The following is a 25,314-nucleotide window of genomic DNA, read 5'->3' as shown; positions in this document are numbered from 1 at the left end:
TCTAGACTATAGATTATAGAGGGTGAAAGAAAAAAGTAATTAATAAAGATGCCAAATTCAATATCCTAACCTTATTTTAAAAGAATTTAAGATTAAATAAAGATTGCTACTCCTATCACCCCACCCCCACCACCTACTGATTCCTTTTAATTATTAAGCTTTCCTAAACAAATTGATCCAAAAAGCTAAAAAGATCTGATTATCCTAACCAATAACAAACTATATTATTTAGTAAATCATAGCTGGGAATGGGAAACTTTTCGTTGATTTCAAGTCATCATCACCATTCCATCAAAACCTACGCATTGCATTCCACTAAATTATCCTTTCTTTTTTATTCTTTTAGGTTAAATTACAAACCTCCTCCTTCAAAGTCTTGGAGCTCTCAATTTAGTTATTTTAACTACTCTTAAACTTCACCGATTATCTAATAAATCTCTAAAAAAACATTGTCTCAACAAAGAGCTAAAAGATCATAGGCTCGTCAATGTGACAAACCTAATAGATCTTGAAACTTTCAATTCTATGTCAAGTTGATCTTTAAAATGGGTCTAATATTATTCAGAGATGAAGAATTTATTAGACAAAAATTGACAAGTTTGGAAACAACTTAGAAATTTTTGAAGTTTAGAGAAGTAAACTTGTAATGTAATACATTTTAATATCCGTGAAAGGTTCGACAACTTACTACATACTCCATAACTACTTTCACGAGATAAATGTTTAAAAAATTCTTAGTTTCTTAGGTAGTGAGTTGTGAGTAGTGAGGATTAAGAGATTTAAGGCTATCATCTCAAAACTTCTTGGTTTGCCCTAATAACCACAGACCAAATTAGGGTTAGTTGTCATTAACTGAATGACACTCTTTTTTTTCCTCGTTTCTTCTCCCTCATAGGAATCCATATGGAAGAGGAGAGGATGTGGGTGGGGTATGATCCTGTGTGAAAGCACTGATGAACATCAAATGTGTTGGTAGTACACATGTCCTTGTGCTATTTATTACTCCCCACCCACCATTCATCTCCATTTTTCTCTCCTAAAGGATGAAAGGATCTATTTCCTTGTGATGCTGACCTAAAAGCCATTAAAGCCAGCACTAGCAGACCCCACAAAATTATCAAAGGATATTTTTATGAAAGGAATTTTAAATATTATCACTGACATACATGACCACCTAACTCCCTACACCCACAAACTCTAACTAAAGCTACTTTATTTATTCACACATGCACACACAAACACATTGTCCCAAGTCCAAATACACCTCTACTCTTCAAGGGTTTGGTATGATCAATGAGGAAAAACCTATAAGGTTGTCACATTGAAATCAATCAATCAATAAATAATTTAATTTCATGACTATGTGTTGAATTTACTGAAGAGATTTAATCGCATGAAGTAACAGAGAGAGCTACGCGGAGATCGTTAGCAGTACCGTTTATGTACATTCGATGTGTGTCTATTTCTTCTTCTTGAGCTGTAGGAGTGGAATCTGCATAATGGTTTCCATTGACACGATCTCGCAATGAAAAGACGATCTCCCTGAGCATTGGTTCGTGGCCATTGAAAAGGTTACCCATGCTCAAAACCTTCCTCCATGATTGACTAGCTGTTGGAGGAATGAACATGCTTGATATCACTCCTCTTTCATGGCTTCTTACTAGCTGCTTCTTGTTAAACTCCTATGAATGGTTCATAGTCAGAAATAAAAGTCAGTCTAAGGCTCTAGCTGAGCTTCAAAACAATGACCCAGAACGATCTTAATGAGCATTTATGAGCTTTGACCGACACAACGAGAGCAAGGGTGAACTTGGATTCAACTTTTAATTGGAAACAATTTTCCTTTGTATCAAATTGAAGGCTAAATTATCCTTTTAATCACTCGATTACTAACTACTAACAAGAGATAAATTTGTCAAAAAAAGAAGAAAAAAAAAGACCATTATATACACATGTAGTAGAGTGATTCACAAAATTAACGTAAAAGAAATTTTTTGTCAATTAAATCATTAATTTCTAAATAGCAATTTTCTACCTGTCCTTGGTGTTTGGGTATTTTTTTATCTAGTCCCACTTTTAAAAAATTCTAAAAAATTAGTTGACAAATTTTTACCGCACAGTGAAAATTTAGAGGAAAAAGTTCCTCTTAAAGGATTCAAGTTCCTCCCCACAATTTCTTTAAATCGGTAGAAATTCAGAATTTCCTTTTCTTAAATGGATGCAGGAACCTTTTTTTAAAAACTAAGAAAGAACCATTATAATGATATCATTGTAGGTTCTAAATGGAAAATTTTCTCAAGTATTGCAATTTTTCTCAGAAAAATCTTATAAGTGATTACCGTTCTAAATTTGCTGCCTGAAGACCCAGTTCCCATTCTTGGCAGGTAAAAGTCGAAGTAATCTTTGAAAATCACTTCAGACAGACGTGGTGCCTGTGACAATTTACGATGGAGAGAAGCTGCTAGAGCCATCAACTTCTCCACATGTTCGAAAACAACACATAGCCGTCTAAGGTCATCAATAACCTCACTCTCAGCAGACAAACGATTTCCTGCAGCATGACATAAATTCAAAGCAAATCGATTGTAAATAATTAATAAGTTTAAAAATAAAACATGAAGATCACGATTCACGATTATGCATTTGTCTACCTTGCAAGAACTTCAAAACAGATGCCATAGTAGTGTACAGTTGCTCCATTTTTGTTTTCATCAGTTTTAATCCCCCATAGTTAGTTTGGCTTAATGTGTCGGCTGCTGCTTTAAAGGAAGTACAAACCATTTGCTCAAGTAATTGATGCGGTCGTAATGTCTCCAGATAGTGAAGAATCTGCAGAATTCCAGGTACCATGAACAAGAAAACTACGCAATGGAAGTACAGGATTTGGGTATACACATAGGCAACCTTACTGACTACTATGAAATTACAGCTTCCCATTTACCACAATCCATACGCACACAAGCAGTTAATTTTTTGTCAAGGTTAGCCTCTCAAAGTCAAGTTACTCGGGTTAAAGTGCATTAACTGAAGTCCACATATAAATCAGTAATAGTACTTGAACCATTAACCGGCTTAACTCAGATCAGTTTCTATGCTAAAGTTGCCAAGGTTAGCCTTTCAACGTTTTGAATCTACTTATGGGTTCTTGACCTTACCCTTCATAAACCTGGTTGTTGTAGACTAAATAATAAACGTAAAATTGGAGTACCATTCGGATGGACCTGCTAATACCTAAAAATTTTACAAATGATTTGGTTGTCATAAATCCTTAGAAACTTGAAAGTGACTCTAGAAACCCTAAATTGTTTCCATTCTACAATGATCAATCTCCCCAACGATAATCTTTCAATATTCATAAAACAGAAAAAACCGATTCATACATCTAATGTCTAATGAATATACCTTTTCCCCTTCTCTATTTGGATCCAGCAGCGACTTCTGTTCAGAAACAGGCAACGCAGGTGCATCATTCCATAGTTGTCGCCATAAATTTCCATGCTCAGACATACGTTTCGAAAGATGTCCTCGAGGAGGCCAGTTGTTTTTTGAAGTTTCAGTTGCTGAGCTATCGGGTAAATCCTCGTCCTTGGGACCAGATTCCTCCTCCCAATCTCCAGGTGAGTGCCATCGAATAAAATCTTCGAAGACACCATCAGGATTCGCTGCTTTAAATGCTGACATGTCTGTTCAAAATACCAAATGTATTGCAGTTTCGCTATAAAATGACATAATGGAAAGGAAAGCTGAAAAACAAATACAATTTTTGTGGGGAAAAGAATCATACATTTGGCATATGATAATAAAAAAAAAGTTAAACACAATCAGGCTTGAGATTCTAATCTTCTTGTTCCTTGGTCTTGACTCTTGTCCATTAAATGACCATAGAGATCAAGTATGAAACGCAATCAGAATTAAGATCAATTGAAATGAGAGCAGTAAAAATGAGAGTTTGATTCTTAAAAATTACAATTACTAAAACTTTAATCAGAGTAATGATGCGATCACTAAGCATCCACTATATACTTGGAATCAATTAAATAACATATAAGTTAATTACCATCTTTTCGTTACAATTTATAAATGCTTGGGTTCTATAAGTCAATATGTGCAAAAAATCACTCACATTAGAAACTTTCATCTAAACCGACAGATCAATTAGTTAATTGATATGTAGCTCACGTGATTCTAAATAGTTCATACATTCATTTAAATCTAACATGTTCTCCTCTAGTAAATATACATCAATACCTAAATCTACAAGTTGCGTCACTATGGAAATGTAAGACACTTAGGAAGAGTTTGGACACCTGTAATACAATGGGTTTGTAATGTAATATAATAAAAAACCCATGTTTTGATTGAGAGTTTTGAGCCCGATTCGTAATATTAAACTCATTTCATTCCGCAGTTTTCAATTTAACCCTCTTTTCCATCATTTTCACTCCACTATCCCATTTTCGTTCCTCCCTTGATTTCACACGCATTCCAAAACCCCCTGATTTCTATAAATTCAGATTACCCTCTTCCAAGACAACCCCTTAATGTTTAATAGCCTAATGATAACTTACCTTCTTTCATTTACTGAGGTAAATTTCCTACAGAATCCTAGTAACATCTGAATAAAGATTTATAATTAAGTGTGGTAGTTCAGTTTTTTTCCCTGCCACATCAAAACAAGAAACTAACTTTACTTTAGAGAAATCAAATGAAAAAATAGTAAACTATAAACTTTGATTAAGGACCATCGAAATGCTGAAGTTTGGTTTTTTCTCTGTAGAAACAAACTTTACTTAATAGTGACTCATAAAAAAGAACACTTCAATTGTAGCCAGCCCAGAGCTCCGCAGAGTACAATGATTTCACCACCTTTTGGCTTACCAAGTAACAAAGAGATATATATACCTCACACAATTCATAGAGCCAATACCAGCTGGTAAAAAAAAACTGTCTACCCAAATTTCTCAAATCTCACTCTTACTCCCATATATCTCACATAAAAAAAAATCCTAGAAGTTTTAGGCTAATCTGAGAAAGAAAGGGCATAATACTTCCAATATCTTCCTATTACTCTCCTTCACTATTACTTTTTCTCTAACGGATCCCCTCCCAGTCTAGACGTCCCTCTCTCTGTGCATTTTTTTAAGCAATTCATATCCCTTGGACATATTTGTTTTCAATTTTAGAAACTAATCAATTTTCATTCCAGGAAAAAGGACCTGCATTAACGGGTCTATTTTTTGCTACAAATCAACCCCGGGTTTGGCTATATAGCTGGAGCAAAACAGCCATTCCCACAACAAAGAAAAGCTTATCACATCAGCATAACCCTTTTTAAAATGAAAAAACGGAGTAAACATTGATTAGGATTTTTTCCCCCAAGATTCCTGTTAATTCAGAGCCAATGTAGATACAGTAATCTAATGATAGAAGAAAGTCATTCAAAGATTATCACCTGAAGATAGAATATCTTTCTCCAACTGAGCAGAAAAGTCCTGCCACAGAATACAACTGTAATTTAGTTCAGAATTCTCAATACAAGAAAATTAGTGTACAGAAAAACAGAATAAACACTGTTCTGACGGAGAAGAAATTGCAAATGCAGAACAGTGCAGAATTCAGCATATAGAAATACATTTAAAAAATCAACAACTGTAGGAGGAAAAATCTTTGCTAAAGTAAAACCAAAATTTGTATATAAACTACTGATGATTTAGACTGAGCATTTCAAGTTAATACCAGCATAGACATATTGGAATTTATTATCTTAATCTAGAATTTTCTTCTGCCAGGACTATTTTACAGATCTGGACTGGAAATGTAATATTTAGTATATCTGAATTTCCCTCTCCTCAGTAGTGCCAATCATGCCAGTGCTCTAATGAAAGATGTCATCTTTTAAATTGGTGGAGGAAAATATAAAATGCAGCAGATGAAGTACTGTCAGAAGCACTAACAAAAGAATCACCGAAGGCCTCCACAGCTTGGAGTCTTTCTTCGTGCATGTCCTCCGTCATAAGTGGTACATCCTGTAATAACCAAGTTAAAATAAATAAAACAGATAATTATATAAGATTTCAGAATGGGTGTACTGACACATAAGACATGTGAGGTTGCAATGTATATGTGTGCGTACACACACACACACATGAATAGAAATAAGAGTTTGGAAAACCTGTGTGAATGGAGCATGCATAATCTGGTATGAATTTAGAAGCATCATGTTTCCGACAATGCCTGCTGAACCCCTTCTCATTGAATCTGGAGACTTTTGATCAGTAAATGATATTAAATCTTCAGACTTGGAACTATCTTCCAACAGATTTGCTTTAGATTCAAATTCATCCTCTGAAGAATGGCTGCATAGTTTGCCAAAAGAAGAGGTTTGATTTAATTGTACTACAAGTCCAAAAATTCATGAAGATAACATAGCAGACTAGAAGCATGACCTAACCAATATGATCTAACAACAGAAACTCTCATCTGTCTATTAAACCCTGATAATATCTGCATGATCAAACAACTACAGTCTATCCTGCCCCACAAATTGTGACTGCAAGTTTTAGCGTCTAGTGCATTAGTACGCCAGCAATAAACAAAATAACACCAGGAAAGGTATTGGTTTTATTCACAAAACCCTTTTACCTCTTATTTCACCTGTCACGTTTCCCATCTAAAGTTTCTTGAGAAAAATGGTAAATGTATATATTGATATATTAAAATAAAATAAGGTCATGGACTGATATCATATATGTTTTCAATTCTCAGTGAAGCAAAATAAAAGAGGTCTCACTTCTTATTTCACCTGTCACATTTCCCATCAAAATTTTCACCAGGCGTCTGCATAAGGGAAAAGTCTTCGGAAACTGGACCATCGTCCTGCCAATTCAATAATTTCAATATTTCTTCCAAATCAACAAGGTGCAACTTGGATAATGCAGAAATTTGATGGCATTGAAATAACAATGAGAAAAAAAGTAAATGTTATTACCTCGTCACGAGGAGATTCGGGATCTTGGCTCCCAAGACAATCCTGAAACTCCTCAATGGACTGATGCTTCCTCTCTATGCATATAGCCAACTGCAGAGCCAACAAAAATAAAAGATTACATTTTTCCCTTCCTTTGTAGTTGTATCTTTTTTTGTAATAACATAACAAATACTCCATTGATTAGATATCTAATCATATAAGGGCTACATGATATACTATTAAATTTACCTTCACCCATCAACTTAACCTTTTGGTCAGCTGATGATTTAAAAATAAAAAAGAAACATAACTTCTTTTTTATAAGAAACAAACATTTCATTGATAAAATGAAATAGGGGAAACCCCAAGCACCTAAAGATGATTACAAAAAGAGCGTCGATTGGCAACTAAGACCGATAAGCTATAGTTCTTAAAAGGGTGCCCAATTTTGCACCAATAAAAAGCCATGGACAATACCATGTCAAAAAAAGAACTATAAGATGAAAGAGTCTTGAAAAAGAAGCCTATTACCCTCGCCCCATAAACTCCAAAAGAAAGCCTGAAGAACAGCCAGCCAAATAACCTTCTTGCAACCAATAAACAGGTGACCCACCCTAAAAGAGTTAAGGATGCCCGAAATGTCATTGGACAAAGCAGTAGACCAACCAAAAGCCTCCAAAATGAGATCCCAAAATTGTCGAGAAAAAGGACAATGAATAAAAAGATGAGCAAAAGGATTTGGCAATAGCACAACACAGAATACACCAAGAAGGAGAAAGAGACATATAAGGCATACGACAATGGAGACAATCACAGTGATTATAGCTTTATGACTAAGCTTCCAAAGAAAATTTTTAATTTTCTTCGGGAAGTGATCCATCCAAATGATCGAATAAAAATCAAAAGGCTTGACAACACTTGTAAAGTCATCAATCATAGATTTCACAGTAAATGTAGATGAGGAATCAATAGTCCATCTCGAAGAATCGGGCACCATACGAAATCTGAGGATACCCATTCCTGAATCTCATGATTAGTAAAATTACATCTAAAGAGCAAGTCCCAAGTCTTAGAATCAGCAAGCCACGCTTAAGCCTTTAGATCAATGGTGCCCGATTGACCCAAAAGTTTAACCTAATGAGTGAATGTAAATTTAATTATATACCATCTAACGTTTAGTATGGTAACTTTTAACAACACTAGTTCTTGAACTCTTCCTGTATTAATCCTAAAGCTAAGGCCGCTTTATCTACCACATAGATGATGTCACCAGAGATTGGCTTTAACACATCCTTTTGAGGAGTCATGTTCACCAATAATAACCATTGAGCTGGAAATTTTAAGTGTCAATGCCACACAAAAGGCACAATTATGAACTCACCCCCTCCTCCAAGAGAGAGAGAGAGAGATTAGACAACAGAATAAAACAAAACAAATTGTGTAGCCTGCAAAAAAAAAAAGCAAAGTTGCACAGAAAAGCTCCTGCCCTAAAATAAAATAAATTTTCAGAAGGTGTAAATAATTACCATTTGCAGTTTTTGATTAATTAAACAAGAAGAAAGGTCAATTGAACTGCTAATTGGCATTCGTGGCAATGGTTGGACCTCCTCCCAGCACCATCTAACTTCTCTAACAAACTCAACCCAGAGTGTAGCTATTGCTGCATTTATTACAGAGACAAATAAACAACTGAATGTGCTAGAAAGGTTTCTGCTATCCGCTAAACTAGATTTAACATAAACTTTGATTAATAATCCAAATAAAAAAAGCCAGCATGCAAACCATACCACGTATGTTGCAGTTTCCAAACCATAGAACATGTAAACAAAACTGAGCAAAAAGAGAATCGACAGGTGCAGCTTTAATTGCTTGAGAATTCCTGTGCTCACCCTTGGCAAAGTAATGGAACTTTTTTCCTGCACATGATACATGGATAATTAATTATAACACAACCGTCCACCTGGATCATACTAATATTTGGACGATGTTCGATGTTTCTAAATGGCTTTCATAAAAGGACAAATGAATATCACTGGCCACTTGTACCATAACGAGCTACAAGTTATCTAAACAATGCAATTGATTAAGATTTTCATGAATGCTGTGGTGTGTGATGTATAACATATTCATTCTCTTCTTTTTCTTATCAGGAAGACTAGAGCATTTTTATGGACATCGACTAACAAGCTAACCTCTGAGATAACCAGGAGGAAGGAAGAAGGAGGAAGCAGTTTAATACCTTCATGAAAGAGTTCTTTAAGCACACGATCGACAACTGTGGGTGGAGGTACTACTGTAGAAGACTTCAAATTATCTGAACCTGGGTTCTCAACTGCCAAACCAGAAAAGAGAAGAGCGGAGTATGTATTAAAATTAAAGATTCACACCTAACTGGATGGTTAAAAACAATACTTACCTGAGACAAAATCTTCCATAAATTGAGCTTGGAAGGACATATCTAATGCATCAATTAGAAGATACATCTGAGAAGAAAATCCGACTCTGTTTCCCATGGTGCTATCGGTTCTAAATAATCATGAAAAAATAAATGAACAAAGATTTCTAGACCAAGTAGAAGTCGAAGATATCTTCAAAAATCCTTAGCCACTACACATATCACTGTCTTAAAATTCACCATCAGATGAAATTTTATAATAGACTCTTGATCAAATTTACATTAATTTAGGATCAGCAACTAGGGGCAAAATAGATAATTTAGGTAAATGATCAATACTCAAAGTAGCATGAGATAAACATGGAAACTCAGAAAATAACAGTAAGAAGTAATGAACCATTTAAAAAACATCATTACTTAAAGAAATGTCTAAAGACAAGTGGTCAATCATTAACAATTACAGATAGTGAACTTTTATAATGAGAAAAAGCCCATGCACAGCTTATGTATAAATTCATAATCTAAAATAAGTCAGGTTGTTTTTCTGCTGGACTGATTGCTTCAATTGAGGCTATTGCCTACCTCATGATACTTTAGTACACAACGGAAGTTAATCCAAGTAGCCAGTGAGAAAAGTGTGACAAAATAACCTCCCATGATAATTACATAAGAAAAGATGTCTGCATCAAGCACCAGGCCACCCAAGCAATAATATTTCAATTTATAACAAACAAGTTTTGAAGATGGAGCCTTCTGGGTCATGTCACGCAAGTCAAATGGTGGGAAGACTCATCTCACTGTGCTTTCAAGCAAAAATAGGAAAGCACAGGTTCATTTCTCAACCTTACTATAGATTGTCACAAGGTTAATCTGAAAGGAATCGAGCATTTATTTTCTGACTTGGCGTTCTGAATATTTTTGCTAAAATTCTATGCTAGAATCTTTAAGATCCTACTTTCTAAGAATAAGTGTTTATGTGAATTGTCTAAGAGACTGAAGCAGCTGTTCACTAACTGCCTCATAACCTACACATTTTGAACAAGACTGCAGAACATTTCAACATTGGGTTTCTCTACCTACTTCTTTCAGCACAGCCAAAGGGCAAGCAAAATTATTTGGCTAAATGTTGTTTGGATGACCAAATGGGAAATTTTCACAAAATAAAATGGAATAGAAGAACCTTCCAATTGGTGGAAAAAGATCGTTCACAAGTTCAGGACATTACATTTTGGTGGCTTCTCACTGCAGTAATTCAGGGGGGATTTTCATAATCCCCTTGGCTAATCCTTAACAAAAAAGAGGGAACTAGACTCTTTTACTCTCACACATTTGAACTATCTTATCTAACATAAAAGTGAGAATATCATATAATAGCATAACAGCTCCCCTCTATTTGTCAAGAGCTAGAGCTTTTCTTTTGGATATGTTGTCAAGCTTTCACAATAATGGTGTACGGTGTACCTTACCACCATGTTCATGAGCAGAGAGTTACTGGTTTCACATAAAGAAATTATATACCCAACCATAGATTGCACTCCTTACATATTCGGTGATAGAATTGGAAACAAAATCCATTTCTTAGCTTCATGAGGTGAAGAATTTTCCAACTCAGCCATTTCCAAGGAGCTCTCAATCATCTTCTCTGACCATGAGGCAATCAATTCAAATCCTGTGCACATCCAAGAGCTATTATCTTCCACATTAAAGGAGAGGAGACCATATAACATAACCTTTTTCATTTCCTTTTATTTCTGCCTAAATAAAGTAGATTTATTAACTTGGAATATTTGAACATTTAAGCTCAAATTAAACAAAATAGAATTGAGTGTCAAATAGAACGAAGTGTTAAATCCCTTCTATTAGGAATTTTAAACATTGCTGGCTGTTTAGAAATGATATGTCAGTAAATAAGGTATCTTTGATTCTTATCACGTGATCATGTACATTGTAAACAAACCTCAAACGAAAAAGAGAAGTAATATGTTAAATATTTCACCTTTCACAGGATCTTCTGAGGAATACCATTCACTCCATGGACAGTCATCGTCCCACTGCACTTTTCCATGAGTACCATCAGCATTTTCTTCTGCTGATTCTGTCATGTCAGCATCAGCTCTGCGGATGTCATCATCATCAGATAGGAGGATTCTGAAGGTAAGCTTCATAGTAAAATGGACTTTGAAGAAATTCGTAGGAATGTCCACAGAGGAGTAGGCCTTCAAAAAGAGGAAAATTATTGTTTAGAAAAGTAAGGATTAATTTAACTCTAGTTTCTAGCACACACAAAATATGTAGAAAACGAAAAGATAATTACAAGAATGAGTGTGTTAAAATAGCTAATAATAGGGGGTTACACACACATATATATTAAGAAAAAAAATAAAGGATGAATGCACGTATCATCATAATTGTTTATTTATCTGAGAAGTACATAAAATGGGATAATTCATAAGTTGTATCATATCTACCGGCTACCAGGGACATAAACATAAAACCAGATTTGGTTGGTTACGTCCAAAATTTATTTAGACATTGACTATCTCTCCTTCATGCTTTTATGAAGTAAAAGGCATGACTAATAAAGGCCGCTAGAAAAGAATTGATAAATATGCTTAGAAAAATGGGAAGGTGCAATAGTGAAATTTGCGAAATAAGGTAATGGTCTAAGAAAAAATCCATCTATAATCTATATATATATATATATATATATAAAAGGGGCAATGTAGGAGAATTTTTTATTTCCTCTTTTGCCCCTATCTTTTTTTTAATTCTTATTTTACTCTTTGTACATGGGTCACATCACTTCAATATAGGTGGTTGTTGAGTCTAATAGATACAATTGATATCAACAGGATACAACTTTTCAAGATGGGGCATGATTCTTCAGATGTATGCGTTCGTTGAGTCCAATAAACACAACCTAATATCAATAGGCTGTGACTATCTAGAAAGAAATGGTTACTTATTGAATTATTGCTTTCTTTTACTTGTGAGTGAAATACATGTAAAACAAAAAGAAAACACATGTAGATATTCTATATATCAAATTGATGCATGGTTGAGAAAAGAAAAAATGCTAACTAAAACAATTGACAAAAGAATACTAGAAAGAAGGAGAAGAGGAAGAGGAAGAATTGGCCTATGGGGATGAATAAAAATAAGCGTTATTATGTATAATTGTTTTTCTTATGACATCAAATATTATTTATTCATTGTATTTTAATAAAAGAAAACATTTGTATTCGTTATTATTCGTTGTTTTTCTTATGACATCAAACATTTGTATTTGTATTTGAGTTTTTTTAAATAGCTAAATATTATTTTAAAGCTTTAATTTAAATTTTGACCTTTTCACATGCATCACACGTGTTCATTACTAGTAGCAAGAAATACTAGCATCCAGAGAACTTACAAACTTTGAGACAAACAACTCGTACAATCCTTCCAAATGCATAAGTTTTATTGGCACTTGGGTACCAACGCGATCTGCTTCGAATCTCCTAGTAAAAGTTGTTCCCATATTTTGGATACCAATGTATGCTTTTCTGGATGGATCATGTACTGGAACAAAAGCTGGCCAAAAACTGCATACATACATGAGAAATAGGGATCATCTAAGACACTATAGAAATTTGGTACAGTTATCCCATAACAACAAAGGTTTGTGTTAAGAGCATAAATAACAATAAGAAACAGACTCAGCCATAACTTATCAGAAGATTGTAGACTTCCCGAGTTTATTACGCTTGTGGGATTGTTAAATATAAATCAACACTTCATCAAGAGTAATGAATAGAATTTTCCAACAACAGTCCTCACCTGGAACAGTTTGTCAAAGCAATTGCAACTGCACTTAAAAGCTTGCTGGCTTCAGGTGAATCAAGAATAACACCACTAATACTTTGAGGAGCAATCACCTGTCAATATATGCAGAAAATATCAATAAAACAATTGAATTTATTACTATTTCATATAAAATGCAAAGATATGAATTCAAACTTACCAAAAACTCTTGTACCCCAAAGCATAACTGTAATTCATGCAAGCTTAACTCCCAGTCCACAACTTTGTCTGTCAAGTAGAAGCCAAAAATGCATAATGAAGGCTCGTCTACACATGAAACTAAACTTTTAAAGTTTATGGGAGAAATCCCCTGTTACCATGATTGCTATTTCCAAAGTAGTATTCCATCGAATAGTTTTTATTATCACACTTGAGATCAGATTTAACCTTGTATAGGTTAGTTGAGATTTCTAACTGAGTCGAACCCTTTTTCTGCAGACAAGTAACAAAAATAGCAGGAATTTATTAAAAGTAAAATAAATAGGTTAATAAATTTTGAAATAAAAAAAAAAAAAAAAACGGGAGAAAATTGTACAAAGTTATCTACAATACAAACATTTCCACATGTGCTGTTAAGAATAGCATATAATATGCAATGCGGTGGACAAACCCACACAAAAACCCTTTCAAATACTCTGTTCTATTGGAAAATTCATCTTAATGAACACAACAATAAATGTAGGGGAAAAAAAGGATGACCTTCCAACTACATATCATACACTATTCATTTGATTTCCTATCAAATAATAAGAACAATAATTTTTTAAAATATATATATATATATAATCCATCCAAAGAAGCCCAAAGCGATTAGAATTTTTTAAAATAAAAGATAATAACGAAGAAAATATATATGGTGGAAATGCAGTTCCTTCAAACGGAAATTACTTACCAACAAATTATTTGGACCATCAGCCATCCATTGTCGGCAAACTGCCTCGATTTCAGAAATGAATCTTAAGAGAAAGTAAACATGACAGTTAGAACAAGTTCCTACACTTATGAAGTGAGGTAAAACAAATCAATTCATTATATCTCCTACTTTTGTCTTGCACCTAGATATCTTAGCCCATTGAGCAATTGTCATCTATTGAAGAGAGCGTTTGTTTACAGAAGACAGTTTTTCTTCAGTTAGAGTTCAAGGAGAGTTTACTCTACAAGCAGAAAAAGGTTTAATGCAGAGAGCTCCTACTTGTACATTATGAATGACCAGATAAAGAAAATTTTCGGCGAGTTTATTATTCAATCTAACTGCACTTCTATAAACTCGATTGATTAAGAGGTTAGAGAAGCTACCTTTCCCAAGTTGACGCTATAGTAAAATCATCAAAGTGTTCAACCTGAACCATTGCCACATAAATGGGAAAAATACTCAGTTGACAGTTCCTATACTCATGTCAGGAGATGAGCACATTCCAAAAGATAGTGATGAAAACTCCAGAGTGCCTTAAAAGAAAAATTAAACGAGACGCCAAAGGATTTTCTAACGTCGTGATATTTGGGGGCAACATACAAAGTTGGATGATCAATGGAAGTTCAGCGGGGAAAAAGCAGAGAAAGACGTACCTCCTCGTCATCCAGGGCTTCATCCTCTCCATTAGATTCAACTTTGGTGGAGGACGCCATTAGAGATCTGATGGAGTGAAGCGGAACTCAAATCATGCGAAAATTGGATCAAGAAATGCAGAATTCGGAGAGATTGTTGGTGTATCGTTACAATTCAAAAGATATAAACGAGAGTGATTGGGGAATTGTAAGGAAATGGAAGAAAATGAAGAACAAGCTGGTTTGATTCAGCTGAAAGAAAGAATTCTGAAGTAAACCTTGCTGCTTTTCAGACGAACTTTGAAAGTTTGGCTTAATCATCAAACTGCTTTTGGATCCATTTTTAATTTTATTGTAATCTCTTGAATATCATTTATACTATTACCAATTTTTTAGACATTTTATTTTTCAAATCTTACTATTTAACTGATCTGGTATTCTAATTAACAAAGTAAAAGAAAATTGAGTTTCTATCACTTACTCACGTAGGTATTCATTTTATAAAGTCTTCCAATCTTTCAAATTTAAATTGAATATTAATTTATTCAGATTGATAAGCTCGGGTACTTTTGAATTATACCATGCCATATTGATAATCTAATTACAAAGTTTGGCATAAAAAGAAAATGGTTAGTTTTCTTAAAGTATATTCAAATGTGTTTTAACAATCTACTCTTTTGAAAGGTTCTCAAATTAATCTCTCTTTTATATAGAGCTCTCTCAAATTAATTGGGGTTCTGAATCCAGATCCAGTAACCGGGCCGAGTAGCTTTAGTTGGGCCTTTCCATTTCATAGATCATTTGGTTGGAGTTGGGCCTTGAAGCTTGACGAAGCCCAGGTGTTGGCATCCACTTGTACTCAACCATTTGATGACGGGCTATTGAGTTGAACCGGCCCAGCCCATTGTCTCCTATCGTTCTCTCCCCATTTTCTGCTACTGCACACATAAAATCCTCAAATAGGGAGAAAGAAGAAATCAAAACAGTAACAAATGATTATTACAATTTTCTTTTGCTATGAACATGAATATTCAAATCATACATTTCATGGTTAGTAACTTATTGCATTTATACATTTTCAAGATCATTCTCATTCAAATTAAGGATAAAGATTTAAACGTAGATTAATGTTTTCACTAATTGATTTATGCATAAGTCGTTTGTTCAATTTTAGTCCTTACTTGGCTTCTCCAATTTTTTTTCCCTTTTTTTACTGTCTTCCTACGTTATAAACACATTTTCAAAAACTTGATTAAAATTTTAAATAATGAACAAAAAAGGAGTAGTTTTTAGTATTAGTATTTTAAATTGCAATTGTTTTCTTATTACTTATTTATTATGGTTTTCATCTTTTCGAAAATTATTTGTATTCTTAATTGCATTACCCGAATTCTTTTAATCAAGTATATATATAGTTTTCAAAACAATTGTTTAAATATATAGTTTTCAAAACTTGACTATTTTCTAAAATACTTATAAAAATAGTAACAAAACTAAGAAATTAATAGGTAGAACTAATGTTAGTAAGATTCATTAACAAATAATTGTCAAACAAGGTTTTAAGTTTTAGAAACTTGGTTTAAGTTTAATTTTTTAGTTTCAAGCTTGGAATGTATACGAGTGTGAGTGTTTTTCAAGGGATGTGAGAAACGAGGTAAGAAGGTGTAGGTTGTTTTAATTTAAGTTATAACAGCATTTGTTTGTGTGTAAACTATTTTAATTTGATAAGAAAAGAGTAAATAATTGTATAAGCAAAGAATAAAAAGAAATGATGAACGTAAGATAGTAAAAAGTACCGTAGTTAGGTGGGGGAGAGACAACGTTGATCAACTCAGATGTATGAAAATCTGATGGCGATGGAGATGGAGATAGCGATGGGGATGGGGATGGCATCTGAAAAACATTACTATCCCAGCCATTGGCTTCAAACTGCTGCTTCATATGGAGTTCCCTAAGCCTATTCACTTCAGCTCTATTCTCTTCTATTTCAGCTGCAATATTTTCATTTTCAAAACCCAAACCCTAAATCAATTTCCTTGAAACACACACACATATATATAAATTTCAATGCCTTAATTAGTTCTTTTTTACTTTGTCTTTAATCGAATCGTTACATATTTAAAGAACATTCAAACCATTTTTTTGGTTATGAGTAGGATGGAATGTATTGAATTCTTATTAAGCGTGTGTAATTATTTATAGTTATTTACTACTATGACTCTAGGGTTAGAGACGTGGCATCATTTGTACTAAATACTTCTTTCTAATGATATTGTTAATTTTCCTCTGCTAACAGTACACTATTAGTAAACCATGTATATAGGTATGTCGATCTCCCTTTACGTTTAGTTGTATTTCTTATTAGTGGATTTTGTAACAAAGTACGTTTTAGAAACCCTAATTAAAATTTGAAAATGAAAAAAATATTTTTATTATTTTTAAAATTTAACTAACAATTAAATTAAATTGTTTAGATTTAAAATAATCACTATAGTAATAAAAGGAAACGGTAAGAAAAACTATATAAAAACGGAAACTAAAATATGAAATAGTTATCAAACGGAAATATGTAAATAATTGAATATATATATTAAAAAGGTCACCGTCTTTGATGAGCTTGTTTCTTGAGCAATTCAAAATCTTTTGATTCAATCTTTTTTGCTCCATTTGCAACGCATGCTGCTGGTTTCTGTACAACTCGACTTGAGGAGATAGAACTGCTATATGTGCCTGCATTTTTTTACAACATATATTTATCGAAATTTTCATACAAATTTTGATCTCGAAGAAAAAAACACATTGAAAAATGTCCAAATTTCATCAACAAAAGTTTATTTAAAGTGAGCCCCATGAAACCTTCTTTTTTGCTTTGCTCTCATTATATGCATATTAAGAACTATGGAAATAAGTACTAATTTAGTGTTAAATTTATTTCTAAATAATAAGATTTTGTTAGCATTTTTGGAATATTTATAATTATTTTTCAACATCAAATATTAATTTGCTATACAGATTTGTATTTCCAATGCATTTGGCCTTCCTATTAGACTTAATTAAGAACATTTCTTTAGTGTTTTTGTTTAATTAAGTATGTTTAAAAAACAAAAAACAAAAATTAGGCAATGTTTAGTTACAATTATATTTAGGGGTTTGAAGTGTTTTTTTTTTCTAACTCATTAAAAGCCATATTGAATTCTTCTTTTTCTTTTTTTTTTAGTATAATCAAAGCTAGGGATTTAAATTAAATAGACTAAACTAATTGTCTTCTAAAAGTGCTAATAGAATAAGTGTTTTTCTTAAAAACACAGTAATTCAATATATATATATATATATGTAAAATAATCTCAATGGAACCAATATTAGTATTAACTAGATTAATTTAGAATTAGGTTTGAATATATTATCTATGTAAATCTATCAACTTTAATATTACTTTATTTTGATTCATGTATCTTGTTTTGATCTAAACTTTCATAAAAACCTAACCTAATTAGTAGTGATTGCTATATATTCTACCAAGTTTTCTTGAAAGTTAATGAACGAAAACTTAATATTAGAAGATCCAATAATGCAATTAAATACTTAATTCAATACTCAAAACTCAAAAGGCAAGTCTAAGTATTGCCACATAATTATACTCTGTATATACATACTTACACTATCTTATCTATTTAATGGTGTAACCATCAAAGATCCATTCATATAAAGTGTTTAGAGAAAGAACTTTTATAACAATTAACTATACAAAAATGATATAAAAATAAGCTAACGTTAGTATAGTTTAACGAATATAAACATGCACTAACAATCTAGAGGTCAGAAACACAATCTTTCATCCATGTATTATATACATAAAATGAATGTACTGCATCACTAGCTAGTTTTATAAAAGCAAGAATATGATTTTCTTTTCTATATATGTATTTTCATGAATCTATCTAATTTTAATGTTTAACTATTTTATGTTCTTAGATTTTGTTTGGTGAATATTTGATTTTGGAAAATTGTGTTTGTTTTCTCATGTACAGGTAGGCATTAGAATTAGAAGTACTTAGAGGTGATCTTCAAAAACAAAAACAATTTTTTTAAATTTTTTTTATTAATTTTTAAAGTCATTTTAATTTTGAAAACACTCTAAAACTGTAAACACAAAAAATAGAAAACAATACATAGGAAAGTGGTGTTTATAAGCTTAATTTTAAAAAACAAGAAACAAAAATCCAAATGGTTACCAAATAAGATTTTTGTTTTATTTTTAAAGTTTATGTTTGGTTTCTCCCAACTTTTTTAATCACGATTTTCACCTTTACTACACAACACTTGAATTTCCAACCGGATCAATTTAAAAGTAAAAATCAAATGTGAAACAACCTTTTAAATTTTTCAAGTTTTGATTTGGTTTTTGAAAATACGAGTATGAAGTGGGATAATTTTAAAAACCAAAACTAAGGATAATTTTTCAAAACAAAAAATCAACACTCTATTTGATAAAGTTTTGGATTTTAAAATTTCAAAAGTTATGTTTGTGTTCCTTGACTACAGTTTTTATCTCTCATGAACAAACACACTTATACCTTTTCGGAATTAGGTTTTGAAAACTACTTATTTTAATTTTTCATTCTAAAATTTTGGTTTGCTTTTTTAAAATACTAAAACAGAAGAAACTAGGTAGACAACTAAAAAAATTAATTATAAGTAAAAGTAGAGTGATTATAAGCTTGATTTTCTAAAACAAAAAATCAATAACCAAACAGCCACGAACAAAACCATTAGATGGAAGTGGAGTGTTAGAATTATATTTTAGATTTGAATGAGTAAAATGATGAATACCTCTAGGGACTTCAGCTTCCTTTCCATATCTGCTACATATTGAACTTTTTTAAGTCTAGATTTTTGAGCAGAGACTCGATTCGACATTATTCTACAACAAAAATCAAACCCTAAATTATAAGAGAAACCAAATTATAAATGATAGATCACTAATTAATCAAGGAAGAAGGAAAAGAAAGAAATTACTCCCCTAAATATTCATCTTAGATTTAATTTTTAAAATATATATATATAATAAAATTATCCTTCAAATTAGATTTTTGTATATATTAAAAATCAAAACTTAAAAATTTCCATCTCCCTCCATGAAAATCATAATTTCATCTTGCTCCTAACAAAGCAAATTAATTAAAAATGCATGAAATTAAAAGAACTATAGCTTTTAGGGTTCAAACCGTTTGAGTTTTCTTGGATCCATGTTGGGGTCAATATTACGACCATACAAGATCTGCTCCGAATTATTTCTGCCGTCGACATTCCCCAACCCGTCACCAGAGCTCAGCTCTCCAGCACCAAAAGGAGGCAGCGGCACTGCCGGCCTCCTCCGTTCGTCATCTTCCCTCGAGCAACCAATCACAAAGGATCTCCGCCAGTCCGACACCGAATTATTGTTGATGACTAAACGACGGTTGTCAGGAACGATCGTAACCGGCGGAGTAGTAGAAATAGTACTTACCGAACACAGTTCCATTAGGTCCTGGAAGTTGCATGGAGGATGGTTTTGATTTTGAAGCAAATGATAATCTTCCATCTGAAACAAGAAAAACACATTTTATTATGAGGGAAAAATGAAAAATAAAGAACAAGGAAGAAGAGGAAAAAAGTTCTTTTTCTTTGGTGGGGATGTAATAATAATAATAATAAAAGAAGAAATTTGGAGTTTGGGTTTTGTTCTTACTTATCTTTGATCCCACAGAAACCGAGAGAGAGAGAAAAAAGATTTAAAATTTGAACAAAAATGGAGTTTTAAATTGTAATAATAAAATGTTTATCTGGCCCTTGATTTATAGAGGGAAAAAACACTAAACTTTACCATATATTCCCTAAATACTTTTAATGCACGTACCCACCTGTAATAATAATCCCTTCATCATTTCCTTTTTTTTTTTTTCAATAATTAAATTATATATCATTTTACATATTAATATACATGAACAACCCCATCATTTTTAACATCATACATTATTTTATATTTATACTTCTAATTATGTTTTAATTATTAGCATAAAATTATATGTTTTTGTTTTGTTTGATTATATTCTTTACATTTACGTACTTCCTCTAGTGAAAACGTTATAAACTAATTATTTCTACGTTAAGTTTTTTTTAATTCAAGAATATATAGAAGTGAAGGATTCAAACATTTTACCTTTTTTATTATGATAGAACATATTTGTATAAGAGTTTATCATGCTAATTAAGCTCTTGTGGATAGTTAAAAGTTTGAATTTTTTAATTTCTCGTATTTTAAAGAATTTTTACTCTTCGTTCAATTTTTTTTTGTATAGTGCACTTAATAAGAATCTTTCTTTTTTAGCAATTATTCGGTAAAGATTTTCTTTAGTAAAAAGAAGAAGGAAGAACATAAACAAAGCTCATAGATAATCAATTAATTATCACGATATATAATTAGACACGGGAAGAGAAAGATCGCCGAGTGTAAATAAGCTTCAAGCCAAAATGTGAAAGTTTAGGATGATTGTGATAGCGAAATACTTTTGAAATATAAAAGAGATAAAGGAGAGCTAAAGTTAAATTCAGAATGATTTTATGTAAAAATAAATAAGAAAGAAGAAAACAAGACGATGACGAACAATGAACGATCGCGATGACGAGCGTTATGGGAAAACATTTTTTGCTATTATAGGAAATTATTTTATCGTTATGTAATTATTTGATAATGCAATATCTACGTTTACTTCGTAGTTTCTAACACGTATACTCACACTACCCAAAATTAAATCTATAAATTATGACGTATGATATATGTTATTCATATATATAGTAATAGTCATAACTAATCAACCAAACACTTAGCGATCAGTAGGGATGTCAGTGTACGTCGACTCGTATGTTACATTCACAAGAATTCTTTTAGCAATACTTTAGTGCATTTTATACATCTCACTTTTATCATACACAAGAAATTGAATTAAAATAATGCAAAAAGGAAGTAAAGTGAATTGATCAAAGTGTCAAATAATATTTTGGATATATCTGGTAGGATATATTAATATATATACAGTTCGAGATGCACCACATATTTTTTTCCTATTTTTTTCTCTCTGTGACTCTTTCGGCTTGTCGAAGGAAACATTATTTCAATTGGTATGATTGAGTTTTCTCTAACCTAGAAAAGAGTTTTTTTAATAAGTAGTAAAATTGGGAGTGTGTAGAAGATTGAATTCACTCTGACTTCAAAACAGGTGTGCATGTTAACTATTGTTCAACTAAATTCCTTTAGAGAATGAATAATAGGATCTAATACCATATTATATACACCTAGCTCTAATTTATTTTACAAACATAATCAACCGTCAATTACTTCTGATAAATTATATTAAATGATATTTTAATTATAATATAATCTTAACCAATAAATTAGGATACCGAGGATAATGTTATATATATAGTAATTAATAATAGGGATGACGACACGCGAAGTCGAAGATCAACCTATTAAAGCGTTGTCCCGATTTAGGAAGCTCATGTAAACATAAATATCTCATACGAAACAATATATATACGTTAAAGTGTTTAATAGTACACGTCATATATATGAAATTTTTAAAAAAATATAAAAGTATATTTCGAATGTTCCAAAGTAGGTCGTGTGAGAAATTTATCGTCCATCATATTCATATTATGAGGTACTATTGTTGAGCTAAAATTAAAAATTCCACCTAAAAACTTAAACCATTTTAAGTCTACTTAAGGGCTAGCTATATACAAGCCTAGTAAATATTAAAAACGTCCAATAATGAATAATGAATAATGTTTAATTAGGATTATAATAATTGACTTTGAAATTTAAAGAAATGTGTTATATAAATTCTCTAACTTTAGAATTACATATGTTTGGCTAATACATTGTTAGTGAATCATATAAATTTTTGTTATTTACTGCTTTCTTTATTTGTCAATTTCATAAAAAGATCAGACATGGTTGAATTGAGTCCACATTTACCCCATGCAAAACATAATATTCATAAATGGTAACCTGAAAAGTGAGTTTCGAAAAGTGAGTTTCATTGATTACCTATATGATTTTGTTTACTTGTGTATTCTTTAATCATAATAAATTGTGGAGCTCATCTCCAAATTTGTAATAAAAAACACGTAGCCCTAATAGAGAAATTATGAAGGATGCTCAATTTGATTATATTTGAAATTTATGTAGGATGACCTATTACCCTAAACGTGACATATTAACATTTGACCGTTAAAAGGTAAATGTGACATATTTATAATTTTAAATAAATTAAACCAAATTAAAATTATCAATCAAATTACATATATTTGCAATTCAAAGTCATTAGAATGAATGAATCCTGAGATTGGTAAACGATAAGATGAATAGTGTAGAATGGTTTGTTTGGTTGGGATGATAAGAAAAAGAAAGGTGTCAAAAAAATTGTGTAAGTATTTGAAAAATGCACAAGAAAGTTGCTATTTGTTAGAGAAAAATCAAAGATGACAAGATAGAACAATCAGCAAACAAAAAGAATACACAGTTGGCCTCTCCAACTCAGTAAAAGCTAACCGTTCAAGAAATAGTCATGGTTAAAAGTTTGTTTTATGTTATCCCGTAAAATAGTGACATATGTCATTTGCTTATTTATTGTGTGAAGAATTTTCTTATTTGTTATTGTTTTATAAATGTGTAACTATTGGTGATAATAAATTGAGTAAGTATTTGGAAAATGCACGAGGAAGTTGCTATTCATTTAATTTGAAACCTAAATTTGGTATTATAATCATCACAGTTACGCCCCATGCACGAGGCTCCCTCTTCCCTTCGTTACCAACAGAAACGCCGCGTGCCAGCTTTCCTTTTCTCTTTCCTACCTCCTCCACCCAATACTTTTTTTAATTCCCTTTATTTCTTTTAGATATTTCTAAATTATAAAAGTGTTTATTTTTATTTTAAAAGTGTTTATTTTTATTATTTATAATTTTAATAGATGTGAATGGTGTTTCTGTATAAAAAAAATATTAATGTAAAATAAATTAAAGTTTTAAAATATAAGGAAACCAAATAGAATCGAACATATAGAAACTAAAATTAAACATTTAAAAAATATAATGTTTACCAATGTACTAAATTCTATTTTTCAAAATCATAACGATTTTAATTCATTATGTGCGTGGTGAACTTAAATTTGAAATTTAACATAATTAGTGACTATATTTGTTTTTCCTTTTCCATTTCTTTTAGTTGCATTTGTTTTTGTATCTATATAAAATAGTAATTAAGAGATTTGATCATTATGTGTATACTTCATTTTTTATTGCTAATATGAGTATATATATATATATCAACTTTTAATGTGTTTTTTTCTTTTAGATTATTGAAATTCAAATCTTGAGTTCAATGTAATAAACAAACTAAATAATTTGATATATTTTTTAGGATTAAATTAGATATTTGGATTCAAACTACATGTATTACGATCACTAACACATATCATATATCGATTAAACTTTATTTGCTTTTAATGATAGAACTTAGTATTTCATTTATATTGATATTCACGAAAGTACTACACTAGGATATGTTGAAATTGTAGAAAAATTTTATGATGTTTATTAGTTGATTTTGGGTTCTCTTTTCTCCTTTTGTACCTTTTGTGACAACGAAAACAACCAAAAAAAATTACTCCTACTAGCGGGAACAGAGAGTGGCAGTGGCAACCATGAGAGAAAGTTAAAAGAAAAAGAAGAAAAGAAGAAAAAATAAAATATTAATGGTTTTTTTGAAAATACAATTCATAAAATAAAATCACTAAAAATAAAATTTATTATAATTTTGATTGAATGTTTAAAATATTAAAAAAATTATCTTGTTTTAGACCTGAGGTTCAACCCTAAAAAAAGTAAATTATTTTATTTAAAAGTTGAATTGGAGAAAAGAATTGGCACTAAAATCAATATGGAAATTGAATTTAATTTTGTTATTTAGGAAAAAAATGACTCTAAAATATCTGAGTAATAGAACAGAGTATTCTTATTGGTTGCATGGGGTAGGGAGATTATTTAGTCCAAATTTGGAAGAAAATCAGATGTTTAAATTTGACTTTTTACTTTTTTAGAAAAAAAAAAAATTCACGTGGATGATGCATGCTACTGAATTGTTCGATTGTGTGATACTTTTTTCTTATAAAATGTTTTAATTAATTATTTGAGGTGATGAGAAGGCGATGCACAAATATCAATACAACTATAGATGTATGTAATATTATATTTGTTGAAATTCATATCTTAATGTTTTTAAATTTTCTAAAAAATTATCTGTTTTGTTGAATTGCTTTTAATTTTAATATTATTAATTGGTTTTATGTTATAAAGTTTAATTTTATCCAAATATTATTGTAATGAATGATTTAATTTGTAAACTATATACATTAATGCATGCTACTTCTTTATAATGCATTTTTCACAATATATATTAAGTATATATGAAAATTTTAAAACAAACTTAAAATGAATATGTTTTCTCAAACAAAAATTTAGT

The 25,314-nt window shown here is 31.3% G+C and overlaps 2 protein-coding genes across 3 annotated transcripts; both read right to left on the bottom strand.

Annotated features, from left to right (window-relative positions):
• Positions 1 to 1,114: 1,114 nt before the first annotated feature.
• Positions 1,115 to 15,103, bottom strand: LOC101204906 (rab3 GTPase-activating protein catalytic subunit). 2 transcript variants are annotated; one of them, XM_011660431.2, is made up of 22 exons: positions 14,772 to 15,103; positions 14,502 to 14,545; positions 14,098 to 14,161; positions 13,523 to 13,637; positions 13,366 to 13,433; positions 13,182 to 13,279; positions 12,775 to 12,946; positions 11,359 to 11,578; positions 10,905 to 11,031; positions 9,384 to 9,493; positions 9,207 to 9,299; positions 8,755 to 8,883; positions 8,494 to 8,627; positions 6,989 to 7,078; positions 6,803 to 6,876; positions 6,173 to 6,356; positions 5,955 to 6,026; positions 5,453 to 5,492; positions 3,403 to 3,683; positions 2,652 to 2,829; positions 2,340 to 2,551; positions 1,115 to 1,682 (listed from the first exon to the last, which is right to left on the bottom strand). In XM_011660431.2, exons 1-22 carry the CDS (start codon positions 14,829 to 14,831, stop codon positions 1,386 to 1,388), a joined length of 2,862 nt encoding a protein of 953 aa, XP_011658733.1. In that variant the 5' UTR covers positions 14,832 to 15,103; the 3' UTR covers positions 1,115 to 1,385. The 2 variants fall into 2 exon arrangements, with proteins under 2 accessions (XP_011658733.1, XP_031745160.1); XM_031889300.1 differs by lacking the exon at positions 14,502 to 14,545.
• A 418-nt stretch (positions 15,104 to 15,521) lies between these two features.
• LOC105434508 (basic leucine zipper 34) lies at positions 15,522 to 20,271 on the bottom strand. Its single transcript, XM_011650214.1, has 5 exons — positions 19,976 to 20,271; positions 19,581 to 19,671; positions 17,354 to 17,480; positions 16,547 to 16,741; positions 15,522 to 15,688 (listed from the first exon to the last, which is right to left on the bottom strand). The coding sequence occupies exons 1-5, from the start codon at positions 20,269 to 20,271 to the stop codon at positions 15,522 to 15,524; spliced, it is 876 nt and encodes a 291-aa protein (XP_011648516.1).
• Between the last annotated feature and the right edge of the window lie 5,043 nt (positions 20,272 to 25,314).

This window comes from Cucumis sativus, chromosome 1 (assembly GCF_000004075.3).
Source record: "Cucumis sativus cultivar 9930 chromosome 1, Cucumber_9930_V3, whole genome shotgun sequence".
In the NCBI taxonomy this organism is placed as follows: Eukaryota; Viridiplantae; Streptophyta; class Magnoliopsida; order Cucurbitales; family Cucurbitaceae; genus Cucumis; species Cucumis sativus.
The sequence above is the reverse complement of the archived record's forward strand: the minus strand, read 5'-3'. Positions and strand labels throughout refer to the sequence as shown.